Source organism: Gopherus evgoodei, chromosome 3, assembly GCF_007399415.2.
Source record: "Gopherus evgoodei ecotype Sinaloan lineage chromosome 3, rGopEvg1_v1.p, whole genome shotgun sequence".
Classification (NCBI taxonomy): Eukaryota; Metazoa; Chordata; order Testudines; family Testudinidae; genus Gopherus; species Gopherus evgoodei.
In genome coordinates, this window is record NC_044324.1 from 184507744 (window position 1) to 184523481 (window position 15738).

The window sequence follows — 15738 nt, forward strand, 5'->3', positions numbered from 1 at the left end:
AGCAAAAAAAAAAAAAAGAAAAATGCTTTCAGGAAGAGACTAAAACTTAACAAAACTACAGTTTTGATATAAAAGAAGATTCTTTTCACAGTAGCCATATTAAAATAGTGCTTGTAGCTATGCTTCGCTCAAATGTGTTTAACTGAGAAATTAATATGACTTTTTTTGTGTGCCATCAACTTATTTATTAAATTGCAAGAACTATAACTGATTAACAGAGAATAAGAGTCATTGTTTTAATAATATGAACAAAGTAATGGCTCTGAATAAAAAGTGGGGCCAGAAATAATTTAATAATAAAGATTTTCAAAAATCATGTCAATGGGCTGAGAGTCGTCTGCAGTATTTTCTATTTTGAGGCATATTCAAAATAGAAAAATAACATAATAGCATTTAATTGCTAAAGTTGTTTGAGTGTAACATTTAATTTTTGCTGTGGTTGGGAAACAATTTAAAAAAAAACATTGGACAGTGGATCCACAGTTCCAACTCTTATCAAGTTTTATTAAGCTTCTTTGATTCTATACTTTGTGTTGATACTTTCTCTAAGGAAGTTAAAATGCTAATTTTAGGCTAGATATTTCTTTAAGTGATATTGCAATATTAAATTTTAAATAGTAACTGCTGATTTAATTAACTATTTTTATATTTAAAGTACAGTGTATTATTTAAGCGTGGTTTAAGAAGTGTACAAAGAGCAACCTTGTAAATACATGTTTTATCCCATTTACCTTTCTGACAGGAGAATTAGATGACAGAGAGCAGGCAAAGCTGGAAGTAAAAGTATGGGATCCAGATAGCCCCCTTACTGATCGTCAGATTGACCAGTTTTTAGTTGTAGCACGGTAAGCTTGAAATCCTCTAATCCCAGAAAAATACTTTTTCCTCCTATAAACTCTGTAGACCATTGACTGCTTATTCCCCAATCTGTGGTTCTGCAACTTGTTTAACGTTCTATGTTTATCTTTCAGTTAGGTAAGAGAAAACCATTTGAATGGATCGTGATGCATATCTATTTTAAAGTAAATTATATAGGAAAGGAATATATTTCTGAATTTCTTCCAGACTTCATACCTTTGCAGATCTTGGCAGAGTTCAGTGGAGGGCATAAGCCCCTTCTTAAAATTTTAACGTTGATATTCTCTTCCAACTCCACTTTCTCCTCAGAATAAATGAAGCAGGATTTCAGCGCTACCTTTTTAGTCTGGTACTGTAGTATTTGAAATTGCTGAATGTAACAAAGACTAAGATTACAGTCCAAGCAAATGTAAACAAATGGAATGACTGAAAAACTTGTGACATTTGCATGTAAGTCAATTGTCACATATACTGCAATTATTTTCAGTGAATAGCAGAAAATTTTGAAGTATACCACAATAATTCATTACTATGTCCTGTGCTTCATTAGGTAAAAACTCTGGTTGGGTAATATCATAAACTAGCATACTCTTAGGATATGTCTACACTGCAGTTGGGAGTGTGCCTCTCAGGCTGGGTACACAGGCTGTATATGAATTACGGTGCTAAAAATAGCACTGTGAATATTATGGCAGGGGCAGCAACACAGGATAGCCATCAGAGTACAAACTCACCTAATCTCCTGGGTTCATACTGAGGTGGCCAGCCTGAGTCGCCACGTCCTCACTACTATTTTTAGCATGTTCAAGCAGAGCTAGCATATGTCTTTGTGCCTGGTCTGGGAGGCTCTCTCCTGGCTGCAGTGTAGACATACCCTTGGAGGCCTGTGACAGAACCCTGCTGAAGTTCAGATATGCCCTTTTTCAAACATTTTTAGATAGATTTCTAAAACTTCTGCTCTTTCAAAAACAGTGACGTTTTCCATTGAATGAGTAAAACCATTACTCTCATACAGTCTCTCTTCCCTGTGAGCCTTATTGCTCTATCTACTACAAACTAAGGAAGCAGAGGACTACCTGTCAATGCTAGTGTAAAGGCACCAGCCTGCCTTCTTCCCTCTCAGTAATTTTGCTTCTCTATTATGAAAGCAGAGTGCAGCCCTACATCTTTTTAGTCTAAGAACCTTAATTTCTCTCCTTCCCAGCTCTTATTCTTTCTGATCTTATTTCCAGACATGTGTGTGGAGAAGGGAAATCAGAGGGAGAGGAAGGCAGAGAGGAGCTCTGCTTTCAATTCCACAGCCTGTGTCATGTAGGGAAATGGGCTTGTGGGTCACACCTCCCTCTGATCTCAGATGCCAGCTCAACTAGGATCAGTCCTCCTCTGATCAGTAAATGTGTACTGTTCCTTTGACATATCTCTCCTCCCTGTATTGCTTCTTGCTTGCACAGCATCATATTGTTCTTGCCAGCAAGGTCATCTACTAGCAAGCTGGAAAGATGGAAGTTTGAAGCTGAATCCCTTCAGAAGATCATGCTGCCTTGTCTCCGCTGAGCAGACCCCGTTGGTGAAGCTGAAGAGATGCAAGGCGGAGTCTGAGCAACTTCAGAAGGGCATGCTACTGTACTTCCCTGCACCTTGTGCACTTCTTGGGAGATTACAGAGGTGCTGGGTCAGAACTTGACCCCATTCACTTAGAAGTTAATAAGTCTCTGTGTGGTGGGGGTGTCTTCTGGGAATGCCAGTTTTTCTCATCTATTCAACGTCTTTTAGGGTGCCCATCACTGGTGTTTGAGTGTCTTTTGACATAAAGAAAGTTTATGCTGCCTCCCACCCAACCAGTCAGGCTTTTTCCCAGTTGGCAAGAGTTTCCCTCCAAGCTCCCTCCACCAGTCTAGCCACAGGTTGCAATGTCACCGGTCTACTGCACTATGGCATTCTGGGATAGTTTCTTCGTAAATCTCTGAAGACTCAGTTCTTCTCATGTCCACGCCTGTGACATTGGGGTGACATGGGATTCTCCATTCTGTGTCACTTTTCTTATAGGTGGGATACTTTGGTTTCGGTACATTGGAACAGTAAGAACCACTTTGAGTGGCCTGGTGGTATACTTTGATAGACTGGTTTAGCTGAAAGATCTTCTCCTGAATCTGTAGAAACTTAACCTAGCTGTAGTCTCTGGGAATCTGCTGTCTCCATTGATCTCCCAATGGGAAATGGATTCCTCCTGACTATTAGGGAAGTCTTCTCTGCTTTAGCATTTAGACATTTGATCTTTGTCTGATCCGAAGAGATTTTCTTCTGATTTACTTTAGAAGATCATCTTTCCAGTCAAAAGAGGCTAGATGTGCAACTGCCAGTTAATAACAGTGAGTCAGCTTGAGTATTTCCCCACAGAGAAGATTACTTTCTCACTGACAATTTCCTCTGTTATCAGAGCTCTTCTCAGGGGAGCACATTAGTTCCCTAGAGAGATACCTTTCTCTGTCCTATATTGCACACAGTAATAAGCAGTAGAAGATTTCCATTTGCTTTACCATAAGCTGAAGTCAGTTTCAATTACGTTACCTTTTCAGATGCTGGAGCTTTTAATCTCCCCTGTCTCTAATAGGCTAGCCCAGAGGTTCTCAACTTGGGGGTCATGGATACCTTGCATTCCCTATACTCATAAATGGGACAGAGATCTTGACTAAATTCCAGCAAAATGGGAGTGGGGGTTCCAGTATGGACGAAGGTTGAGAACCACAGGGCTGACTTATATGTTCAGATCTATTCACTTAGTGGTAGTTCAGTTTAGGTTTCATCCCTTGCGTATTAAGAGTTCTAGATTTTTTTGTATACATTTGCCTTTTTGGTACATTCCACTTTCGTAAATATATTTTGGGGTACAGTAAACTGTAAGTCACCAAGGACCCCCAGGGCTTATGAGTCTTTCTCCCTTCGTCCAGCAAGGATTGGTCAATCTTTCAAGAGAACCATTCTTTCAGCTGTGTGCTCGGTCCAGCCATTTGTAGTCTCCTCTTTCTCATCTCCAGCTAAAAGAGGGTTTTGAAGATTAGTTAAGGTACTCTTTATGCAGCATAGTGTCAAGTATCAGAGGGGTAGCCGTGTTAGTCTGGATCTGTAAAAGCAGCAAAGAGTCCTGTGGCACCTTATAGACTAACAGACGTTTTGGAGCATGAGCTTTCGTGGGTGAATACCCACTTCCTCACATGCATGTAATGGAAATTTCCAGGGGCAGGTATATATATGCTAGCAAGCAAGCTAGAGATAACGAGGTCAGTTCAATCAGGGAGGATGAGGCCCTGTTCTAGCAGTTGAGGTGTGAAAACCAAGAGAGGAGAAACTGGTTCTGTAATTGGCAAGCCATTCACAGTCTTTGTTCAATCCTGAGCTGATGGTGTCAAATTTGCAGATGAACTGAAGCTCAGCAGTTTCTCTTTGAAGTCTTCCTCCCTATTCACCCACGAAAGCTCATGCTCCAAAACGTCTGTTAGTCTATAAGGTGCCACAGGATTCTTTGCTGTTTATGCAGCATAGGTATTTTAGTGGCTCTCTGCCTCAACTCTATTCTCCAATTCCTGTTAAATGAAAATTTCATACTTACCATTGCTTAGTTCTGTTTCCCATAAGGCAAATTCACCTCATCTGTGTTTTCTTATTATTTGTTACATCCATTTAAAGGTTAGAATGGGGAAAGAGTGGAAAATTATGTACCAGTATTCTATTTACTTTAGTTCTCTTCTTTTCTGCTGCATCCTTTCCACGTACCTTCTGCATTTTGTTCTTAGACACTTCTACCTCAGACAAGAAACAAAACTAAACAAGAGAGAATGAAATTTTTCACCTTCTAAATGGAGATATAATGCCAACTGTATGAATTTGTCTTACAAGAGATTAAATGTTGCTTCATCAACTGTGAACATTCCATTTATCATCTTCAAAAAATAAATCCATATATTCAGTAAAATATAATGAAGTAAAATATTTTAAAAGTACGGTTAAGTAGTGGTCATAATTTGAACTATTGAACATAGCCAGAGCTCTGTTCTTGCAGGGTAATTAAAATATACTTATTTCTGTAGTGTATGTAGGTTTTCTGCTGAATATAGTCAATAGGAATAAATGACTCCCAAAGTTCTTGTTTAGAAAATTGCCTGTTCAATACACTTAATACTGGGATACTTTTGGATTCTATTCAGATAGGGAAAATCAGAGGAATTGACGAGGAAATTAAACTAATGGCAGAGATGCGGGGTAAAATTCTATAACTGTGTTCTCTAGGGGGGAAGATCATGAGGACCAATCAAGTGTCCCCAAAACAAGAAGGTGTTTGTCATAAAGAGGAGTAAAGGACCTAGTGACAGCCACATAGTTTGGAAATAAGAGAAGTGGGTTTACTGCAAGTTCCATAATCTATCAGTAATTCTGTTTCTTCTGCCCACCCACTGTACCTGGCATTAACACTGGTCTATCTTTGTACATTTTACACCGCTGGATATCATCTTGGCTAAAAAATTACTAATTTGCATATGTAGGCTGAATTTACACCCTCTTTGTGCTCCTCACCTACAGAATTTGACCCATTGCCAAATTGTAATTCCTTCCTTCTTGATTGTAACATCTGTTGCAGAGATTCTTTCCTCTTTTTCATTGAAATTAGAGAAGAGGGTGGGGCCATAGGAGTGTTTAAGTGATGTCTTATGAATTTAAGCCATTTCCATTTTTCAGATTTTTTCCCCTCTTTAAATGAAAGTGTTTCAGATTTATCATATGTCCCCTAGTCATTTTCCTAGCAAAACTGCTGAGACTGCAAAGTGATATGTATCAGATATTCCATATAATATTTTGCTTTTCTTTGTTCCAAAGACCCCAGCCCATTCCTCTTCCCGACGAAGAATAACAGTGGACAACTTTCCTTCTGTTCAGCGGTCATTTCCCTAACACTTTAAACTTTTGGAGGTTGAAAAAAGTATCAGAAAGTGGGAGTAATGAAGCACAGCTCTGTACCTAAAATTAGTTGCTTTAGAAATGACAAGAAAAATTAATCTTCTGGAACAGCAACATTTTATTATCAATGTACTCTGCATGTCACATTCTGCTCTATCCAATAGTTGAAAATCTCTGGGGTCTTTTTCCAACTTTAATTATCATTGTGCTGGTAGCATATGTCTGCATTAAAAAAGTATTCGAAGACTTAAATGAATTGAAATGCCCTTTAATTAATGAAAGGAGTGTATCTTAACTGGCTGCTTATAGACTGGTTGTATAGGCAAAGATAAAAAATGCCCTTCTATAGCTTCATTTGTGACTCTTGAGAAATGGGGTATTGACATCATAATAAGGCAAACAAAAGAACGAACGCTTCCTTAATGATTGGGCACTCTCTAAGAAGCTAAGGTGGGTTGAACCCCATAACTATGCTTAGATCCTTTGGCCTGAAGGCTGGATCTGGGGTCTGTTTCATACATGTATAAATGTATTTTGAGAACTACTGTGAGCTCTCAGACAACCTTGTATAGGCCTGAAAGATGACATGTTTTAACTGGGCTTGGCAGAATTCAATTTTTATTTTTGTATAATTACAAGAGATAAATCAGTGGGTTTTTTAAGCTTTTTTTTTTAATCCATTTAAATTTTCATCGTTATGCAGAAGTATGAGCTTTAAGCATTTTTTCTCCAATTTTTATCAATGTAAATTTTCACAGTTCCAGGAAATTATGCAGGGATCAGACAATAATTAAATGACAGTAGATGTTGAAATTCAGAGAGTTAAAGCTTTATCACCAATAAAACACAAATGGTCAACATCACATGTCAAAATATACAAAATAAATCTCCTTAAATCAAACTCTAATACATTCTCAGGCAGCATTTTTCTTACTTTGTCTATCTGTAAATCCTGATTATAATGGAAATACTTTATCATCTGTGTGTGTACAGTGAAATCAACATTTACCAATAAAAATATATAATCCTTCCAAGCCTAGTTTTAACTAAACCTATCAAAATGGTTGTAGAGGAGTGCAGTTAATCTTCACCTCAAGCCTCTGAAAGAGAGGAGGGGAAAGGATTGAGCACTCTGAGAAATATAAACTCGGAACAGAACAGGTCATGAACTCCATCTCACCTGGACTGATGAGACTAAAATTCCTGAGGCAGAACAGGGACCAGTTATACTGATCTGAGATCCAGAATTTGCTATCTAAAATTCTGAGCCCATGCCAAAATACCAGTGCTGTCTGAGGGGTTTGTGACCATTTTAAGATTTTAATGCCTTGCAAACCACCTGGATTAAAAATGATTGTTGTACACCCGTAGAGAATCCAGCTTTCCAGTGGTGAATAACATTATTTTCTAATGCTGGTAACACATGAGCTATTGTACCTTAAAATTACATCATTCTGTTACCACCTTGCTTTTTTTTTTTTTTTAAACCTCATTCTTCTCAAATATGACCTAGTTTTTATAAACCACCAGCTTTTGATAACTGGTAAAGCAGGGACCAGTGTTAGCTAGTGCTATACACAAATTGAAAAGTTGGAGACCCTAGAGTTAATCTCTGATTCTTGAGTGAATGTTAGATTCTAAATATTGTGCTGTAGTGGAAGTGGCTGGAGGGAGGGAAAGAAAACTGTATTTGGAGTAACTACAATTGCCCCGGGGCCCAATTAAATTAAGTTTTGATTTTTTTTTCTCTGTCTACCTTATTTTTTCCTATCATCAACTATTTTTTGCTCTTGACTTAATTGTATAGTGGTGCGTCTCAGACATGATAGACAAGCTATTCATGACATCGTCAGCCCCATGAGACTCCGTGGCCACTCAGCTTTTGTGGCCTGAGGAACCTAAACCTTAGCTTTTTTTTTTGAAGCAAGGCTGTTAACTTGGAAATCACACTTCTCCCTGAATTTTTTCATCTACAATTGTTTTCCAAGTAGCAGGTACAATTACTATAACAAAAAGATTTGAGAAATGATTTTGCATTTGACAGCATTTTGTGTAATCAATTTCATTGTTTCCTCTTAATAGTGAGTCTTTCCTTTTTATTTTGTTGGCCGTTCAACAGGGAAGAGGAAGCCACTTTAAAAATTGGAAAACCTGATTATAAAATCCCAATCGGTAGGGGAGCTCTGGGAGAGAAAATTGACAAAATATGACATGAACTTTCGCTTCCCTTCCTACAGCTCTTTCTTCCTTCTCCCCTGTCACAGATATAGAAAGAAGCCTTCACCTCTGACCCCTGGTTCCTCTGACTACTACCCCATCACCCTTTTCCCTTTCACATCTAAGCTCATTGAACTTTTTTTGACAATAGCTGTCTGATGTTCCTCTCCTCCAATTCCATCCTCAAGCCTCGCCAATTTGGGTTCTACCCTTCGCACTGAACTGAAACCTGTCTTGCCAAAGTCTCTAATGACCCCTTCCTAGCCAAAACTCAGAATCCTGATCCTCCTTAACCTGTCAGCTGCCTTTAACACCATCAACCTTTCTGCTTTTGAAATCTTGTCTTCCCTTGGCTTCCATAACTTTGTCCTCTCCTTGTTCTCCTACCTCTCAAATTGTTCCTTCAGCTTGTCCTTCGGAAGATCCTCCTGATCCCCCCCTTCAGCTTTTTGTGGGGTTTCCTTGATCTGCATCTCTTCTCCCTCGTCACCTTATCTCTGGGTAATTTCATCCACAAACATAAATTAAACTTTATCCTACCTCCTTCTGTTCAAACTAAAATCTCAGCCTGTCTGTCTGACATCCTCTCGCAGATATCTAGCTGTCAGCTCAAGATCAACATGGTTAAAACAGAGCTTTTAATCTTCTCCCCACCCTCAAGCTTTCTCCCCTATCTCTGTTCTCTGTCACTGTAGACACCACCACCATTCTGCCTGTCACTCAGGCTCATAATTTGGGTTCCATCTTTGACTCAGACTGCTATACATCCTTATCGCCAGGATGTATCTAAATCTTACTGAAGTTATATGCACTGTAGTTGTAGCTGGATCAGTTCCAGGATATTAGAGAGCCAACATTGCTGAGGTAATATCTTCTTTTGGACCACCTCTGTTGGTGACAGAGACAAGCCTCCAAGCCACACAGAGCTTTTGTAAACTTTTGTAAGAGCTCTATGTGGCTCGGAAGCATGTCTCTCTCACCAACAGAAGTTGGTCCAATAAAAGATATTACCTCACTCACCTTGTCACTCCTATATCCTGGGATTGACACACTCTACAACTTCACTGCATGCAACAATGGAAGATACTGAATTTAGCTGTCTGAAATGGAAACTCCACAATAAGAAAAAGGAAACAAAAACTTAACAGTGGCGTCCATTTCCTGAGCAAATGCAAGAAACAATACATCATCCTCAGGGGTCTCACCATCTATAATGGACTTCAGAAAAATGAAGGAACCACTTACTGCACCTCGCATACTCCAGAAGGTATGACCTCAAACAGGAAATCATCACATGCTACCCACACGCTGGAAGAAAAAAAAACAGGGAATTTACCTGGAAGTGATGAAAGAAATCTAAAACAACTATCAGAAACACCTGACAACAGCCATCCAACACAAAAACATAAAGTGGAATCAATTACAGCTACTCCATAACCCACAGAACATCACCTCCAGGAGAAACCTTGGCACTGTACCCCTCCCCACGGTCTCTACATGACACCCAAACTTCATCAATTTATCAGAACTACCCCACACTGGGGATGAATTATCTGTACTCTCTAAGGCAGTGTTTTTCAAAGTATGGTCCATGACCTAGTACTGGGTCGCAGAATGTCAGACACTGGCTCTCCTTGCTGATTCAAATTATAGTGATCTGGGGCACGCAGCAGGGACCTTGAGAGGAGAGAAGTAGGAGGTGGGTTGGAGCTGAAGAGGGGAGCAAGTTGGGGCTTGCAGGGCTGCTGCAAGCCTCTCCTCCAGTCCCGGAGCTCGCTGCCGCCAGTGGGGAGAGAGGGGCCCCTCCCCTGGAGCTAGCTGCTGCTGGCGGGACAGGGGTGGGTGGACTCCTCTGGCCCCAGCCCTCGGGCAGCCTGCCTGTATCTCAAACTCCTCATCCCTGGCCCCACCCCAGAGCCTGCACCCGCAGCACTCCAACCCTCTGCCCCAGCCCTGAGCCCCTCCTCTATCCTGAGCCCCTCATCCCCTGATACACCCTAGAGCCCTCACCTCCAGACAGAGCCCTCACCCCCACATCCCACCCTCTGCCCGACCCTGGGCCACCTCCCACACTCTGAAGCCTTGAGCCCCACTGCATTAATTTTGTTATGTGCACCAATATAGAGGTGATTTGTCATACATCACCTCTATATTGGTGCACATAACAAGATTCATTCCACACGAGTGGGAGAAATTACAGGGAACACTGATTACAACATCATTAGAATAACTTTACAATTATATATGCATAACATCATGTTTCTAGTATTTGCACAGAGTTGCATGTTACACCTACTATGTGTTATGCACTATACATGTGGACAATACAGTTTGAGTATAGTCCCCTAAATTGCTTTTCCGATCTGCCTACTGCTGTGTGGAAACTCAGATTTTTGCATGATTTTTGATAAACCCCCCAAAAGCTGAAAATATGGATCATTCTGTAATAAGAAAAGAAGTTGGGAAACACACGATCAAATCCATGAACATCTGCGAGGGAGTGTAAGTACGCCATGCACAACAGAAAATTCTAGCAGTAAAAATTAACAGGCTGCATCTACTTCATCTGAACAGCCACTAAAAGAAAAAATCATGGCTGAAGCAGAACAGTGCGAAAGCAAACCAAAAACCAAAGCCCCAATGTGTTGTTTGCACCAAAGTGCTTGCAGACAAGAGTTTAAAGCCATCAAAGTTGAGGAGACATGTAGAAACAAAACATACAGAACTCATGGATAACCACTGGACTATTTTCAAAGGAAGCAATGGGAACTTAACTTATCAGGTCAGGTTCTCAGCCAGTCAACCACCTTAAACAATAAAGCACAGCTGGCATCGTAGTTGGTTGCATATCGTGTGGCAAAAGTGAAAATGGCCCATACGGTTGCTGAAAAAGTTATTCTTCCAGCATCTGGGGATATGGCATGGACAATTTGTGATGAGAAGTCTGCTGAAAAATGGACAAGTATTCCTTTCAGTGATAACACAGCGTCTCGGTGAATACATGATATTGCAGAGAAGTTGGAAGCTCAACTTGTAGCGCTGTTACAGTCAGTGGGGGATTTTACTGTACAACTTGATGAAAGTACTGATATTTCGGATTGCACAACGCTGTTAATTTATGTGAAGTACGTATGGCAAGATGATTTTAAGGAGGATTTGCTGTGTTGTCTAACCCTACCAACAAATACAACAAGGGCACAGATATTTGACGCACTGAATGACTGCATAGTTGGAAAATACAAACTAGAATGTGGTAACTGCAAAGGAATAACAAGTGACGTTGCAGCAAATATGACCAGAAAGAACAGGGGAGCTGTGAAAAAAATCTGTGAGGCAGCTGGCAATGACATTGTTTGGAATCATTATTTCATTCACTGTGAAGCTTTGCCTCCTGATTTTACGGCAGTACTGAAAAAAGCAGTCAAAATCGTAAACTTCATTAAAGGGAGCTCACTTAACAGCAGGCTTTTAGAAGTGCAACGCTCAGACGTGGGAGCAGAACACATGCATTTATTTTTTCACACTGAAGCAAGGTGGCTGTCATGGGGCAGAGTGATTACCAGGGTGAACGAACTCAGGAACGAGATTCATGTTTTTTTGGTGGTGAAAGAGTCTAACTTGGCACCTTTGTTTGACAATGATAGTGGTTATTAAAGTCATACCTTGCTGACATTTTCTCGATTTTAAATTAACTAAACTTGATGTTACAAAGAAGATGCAATGATTTGTTTCGACATTGTGAAGAGATACAAGTAATTCAAAAGTTATTGGCACTGTGGCAAGCACGTCTGAAAAGTAATCGACCCAGCTACTACTTGTTCCCAACACTGTTACAACACATTGAGGAGAATAGCACCAGTGAGGAAAAAGTGAATGAAATTAAAACTATCATACAGTTACATCTCACCGCTCTGTCTGTCTGTTTTAGTCGCTATTTCCCAATAAACAAGTTTGAATATTTGAATGAAAAACTCTAGGTGAAAGATCCTTTTGCTTTCGAAAACCCTGAGGCAACAATGGAGCTAAATCTGGTGCCTCGCAAGAGAATGAACTACTGCATCTCACCTGTGATAATACTCTGAGAACACGGCACAAGTCAATACACTTGTCATCATTATGGATCAGTGTTCAAAGAATATCCACTGCTAAGTAAAGTAAGTGTGCTCTTGTTGCTACCATTCACAACAGCCTACATGTGTGAAGTGGGATTTTCAACTGTGACAAGATGAAAAATCAAAGAAAGAAATCGAATGAACAGTGGACCTGATATGCAGGTAGCCCTTTCATCCTGTGATCCTGACTGGAACAAAATCATGAGGAATAAACAGGCCCACCGGTCAAGTTAAGTAAATGAAACTCAACCTGATCGCCTTTATAGTGTTTTGTTTAAAAGTAATGGCTTTGTCTAGTGTTAGTTATGTAAAGTGGGTTAAGCTGGAATATATTGCAATATTATGATTTTATGAAAACTCTAGTCAAAAGATATAATTATGTTGGATCATGTGCATCAACAATTTTCTTCAACTGGGTCATGAGAAAATAAGTTTGAAAACCACTGCTGTAAGCGACTGAACTCCTGATATACCATACTAAAGTTGAGAAGAAGAATTTTTCCACCATCTCCACCTCAAAGAATTCTTTCACGACAATGACAACACCACTCACAATTACCACATCCCTACTGACAATCAAAAGAAAAAAGAATCATCTGACTGGACACCACGGAGCGGACAAAAATGCACTCTTGATCATTACATTGATTGCTTCTGAAAAAAATTGACTGTGAACCTAGACTGAAAGAAGACCTTTGTGTGGCTCGAAAGCTTGTCTCTCTCACCGACAGAAGTTGGTCCAATAAAAGATGATATGTCACCCACCTTGTGTCTAAATCTTACTGATTCTTTCTTCATAACATATCTAAGATAGGGCCTTTCCTGTTTGTCCACACAGCTAAAACTATCATTGAAGCTCTCCTCTTCTCATGTCTCAGTTACTGCACCTTCTCTTTCTCTGGCCTTGACAAATGCAATCTTGCCTTACTCACATCCATTCATAATTCTGCTGCAAAGATCATATTCCTAGCCCATTGCATTGGCCATATGACTTCTCTCTTTGCATCTCTCCACTGGCTCATCCTTATGTATGGCACCGAATATAAGCTACTTGTCTTCACTTTCAAGGCCTTTCATGGTGTGCATATCCCCACCCTACATATTTCTTATTCACTATCAAAATGTCAACTTTTGCCTCTGATTTGCCAACAATACCAGTATCTATCACCCCTTTGATAGATTTTCAAACAAGATTGTAAACTGTCTGAGGCAGAGAACCATCTTTTTGTCCTTTGTTTGCACAGTGCCTAGCGCAGTGGGGTCCTGGCCCATGACTAGGGCTTAATCCAAATAATCCACATTAATCCAAATAATAAATGTATTTGAAACTAACTTATTTTTTTAAAACTGTCTAACTTCAAGTTAACTGTATTACTTTTAGTTTTGTGAAATGATTGGGAAGTAATGCATAGTTAATATTAAATAATGAATAATTAATTTGTAAATTATTTGATGACATTTACATTTTAAGTTCCAATATTTCATGACCTGGCCATGCTAGAAATATTTTGGCAGACTAGTTCTTCTAAGAACTAGTCCTGTATCAGTAATCAGAAAGAAAATTTTTCAATCCCTGCAGTGCTATGAATAACCCCTCTCTTGCTATGGATATTTTTATTTTGCTGAGTTTTCCGTAGCTTTATCAAACAAAATAAAATCTTTTGAATAGCAGAAACATGCCTAAATCCTAGACTGTGACATCATCGTATCTTAAATTGTTTCTTGTCCTGCTGCTGCAATCCCTTGTTAAGTGTCCTAGAGAATGCCTTATCAGTTCAGAATGCCTCAAATAAACAAAGCAGGAAAAAACTAATTAAAGTATTCCTGATCCTTTGGTCCAGCAAAGAAAGCTCTCACACCTATTTAGCAAAGTATGGTATTTGTATGAAGAATTACCCCCTCACTCCTCCCTTTTTGAGGGGAGAGAGGGTGCCACTATTATATACTATCCAGGCAGGGGTAGTTACCCTATTTTTTAATCTAAAATCACAGTACACTTTAATTACTCTGAGCAGCTAATCTGCTTTATTGGTTTTCACTAATGTGGTTTCATGCATATTGTTTTTCTTTCACAGTTTCTTTATTGTTTTGACATTTTGCATTGGGCATAGTGCTGTTAAATGCTATATTTATAGTTCCCTTGAAGTTATCTCTGAGACAGGACATTGTTTGGAAGGGAAAAAAAAAGCATGTTAATTAGGGATGTACTTGTTCTGACTTCATTGGCAGAACAGTGAGGAGAGCATTTGAAACCCAAGCCTAGAGCATGGGGAAGCCATTATAACACTGCAAGCCAATGCAGGGATATGGTATCACAGTGCACCATTTGTTTTCCCATAGGTATTCAGGCTATTTACTGGGTGTGTTCTGAATGAAGACAGTAATGAATTACTCTGCCTACCACTGAAATACTGCTATCTTTGGGTTCATGTTAGTTGTTTGAGTGCACAGCAACATTACAAAATAATTTAGATTAGAAAATGAAGAAGAATGTGAATACAGTTGAAACTACAAGGGAAAATTAGGTGGAGTGTGAACACCACAGTTGGAATTTGTCATGGATACTTGGGCTGTCCCCATTACTTTACAGAAGTACTTTAAAGACCTGGAAGATAGCTTCTGCAATGCCCCATAACACCTTGCTGTCACATTAATGCATTACTGATGAAAAGGGAGAGGGCCACATACTTAATGAGCATCACAGCTTCTACACTCCCTGGGTATTTACTGTAGCCCTAGTATTCAAGCAAAAACATACATTTTCTTCTTGTTTTACATATGTGACTCCACGGTTAATGCATATGTAGTCTGGGGTGAATTCCAAAATAAATTTCAGCAGCATTTAACACTGCTACCAATTTGCATCTTAGGGTATGGCTATACTTGCAGCCGTACAGCGCTGCCACAGTAGCGCTCCCGCAGCAGCGCTTTGAAGTGCGAGTGTGGTCACGACGCCAGCGCAGCGCTGCAGGTACTCTACCTCCCCGGGGGGATTAGCTTACAATGCTGGGAGCCACGCTCCCAGTGCTGGGGCAGTGTTTACACTGGCACTTAGCAGCGCTGTAACTTGCTGCACTCAGGGGTGTGTTTTTTCACACCCCTGAGCAAGAAAGTTGCAGTGCTGTAAAGCACCAGTGTAGCCAAAGCCTTATTTTTTATTTCTCTTGCAGCAAGCTAAAGAGATTTTCAGTCATGTTGGTTGGTGGCATGTGTTATAGAATTGATTTCAAATGTTTATGCTGTTAAATGCACTTTTTAGTCATATTGTAGAAAAGTACAAGGAAACTCATAAAAGTGAACATTTAAAAATTTTAAGTTCACCATTTCTGCATTTTTTAAATGGAAAATATAAAAATTAAATGACACCACTGAACTGTCAGGAGTCATTAGCTAAGCACCTGGAACTGGAGTTTGTTAAAGTGCTAAATCAGTTTTTGACTGCAGTAGCCTCTTCTGCAAGCACAGAAAGACTATTTTTTTGAAACTGAAAGATTGACTGGGAGTTGAAAAAGAGGAAAACTAATCTGTTCTCTTCCAGTCTATGAATAAAAATGAGGACAACGGCATTGATCAGTTTAAAAAAATCTGAAGGACAGCCTAA

At 39.6% G+C, this 15738-nt stretch overlaps 1 protein-coding gene across 1 annotated transcript in view; it reads left to right on the forward strand.

The window, feature by feature from the left end:
• MTA3 (metastasis associated 1 family member 3) overlaps positions 1-15738 on the forward strand; it is a 211571-nt gene that overhangs the window by 95689 nt on the left and 100144 nt on the right. Inside the window, exon 7 of the mRNA XM_030557652.1 lies at positions 743-845. Coding sequence (XP_030413512.1) covers positions 743-845 — 103 coding nt within the window. The remainder of the gene's footprint in view (positions 1-742; positions 846-15738) is intronic.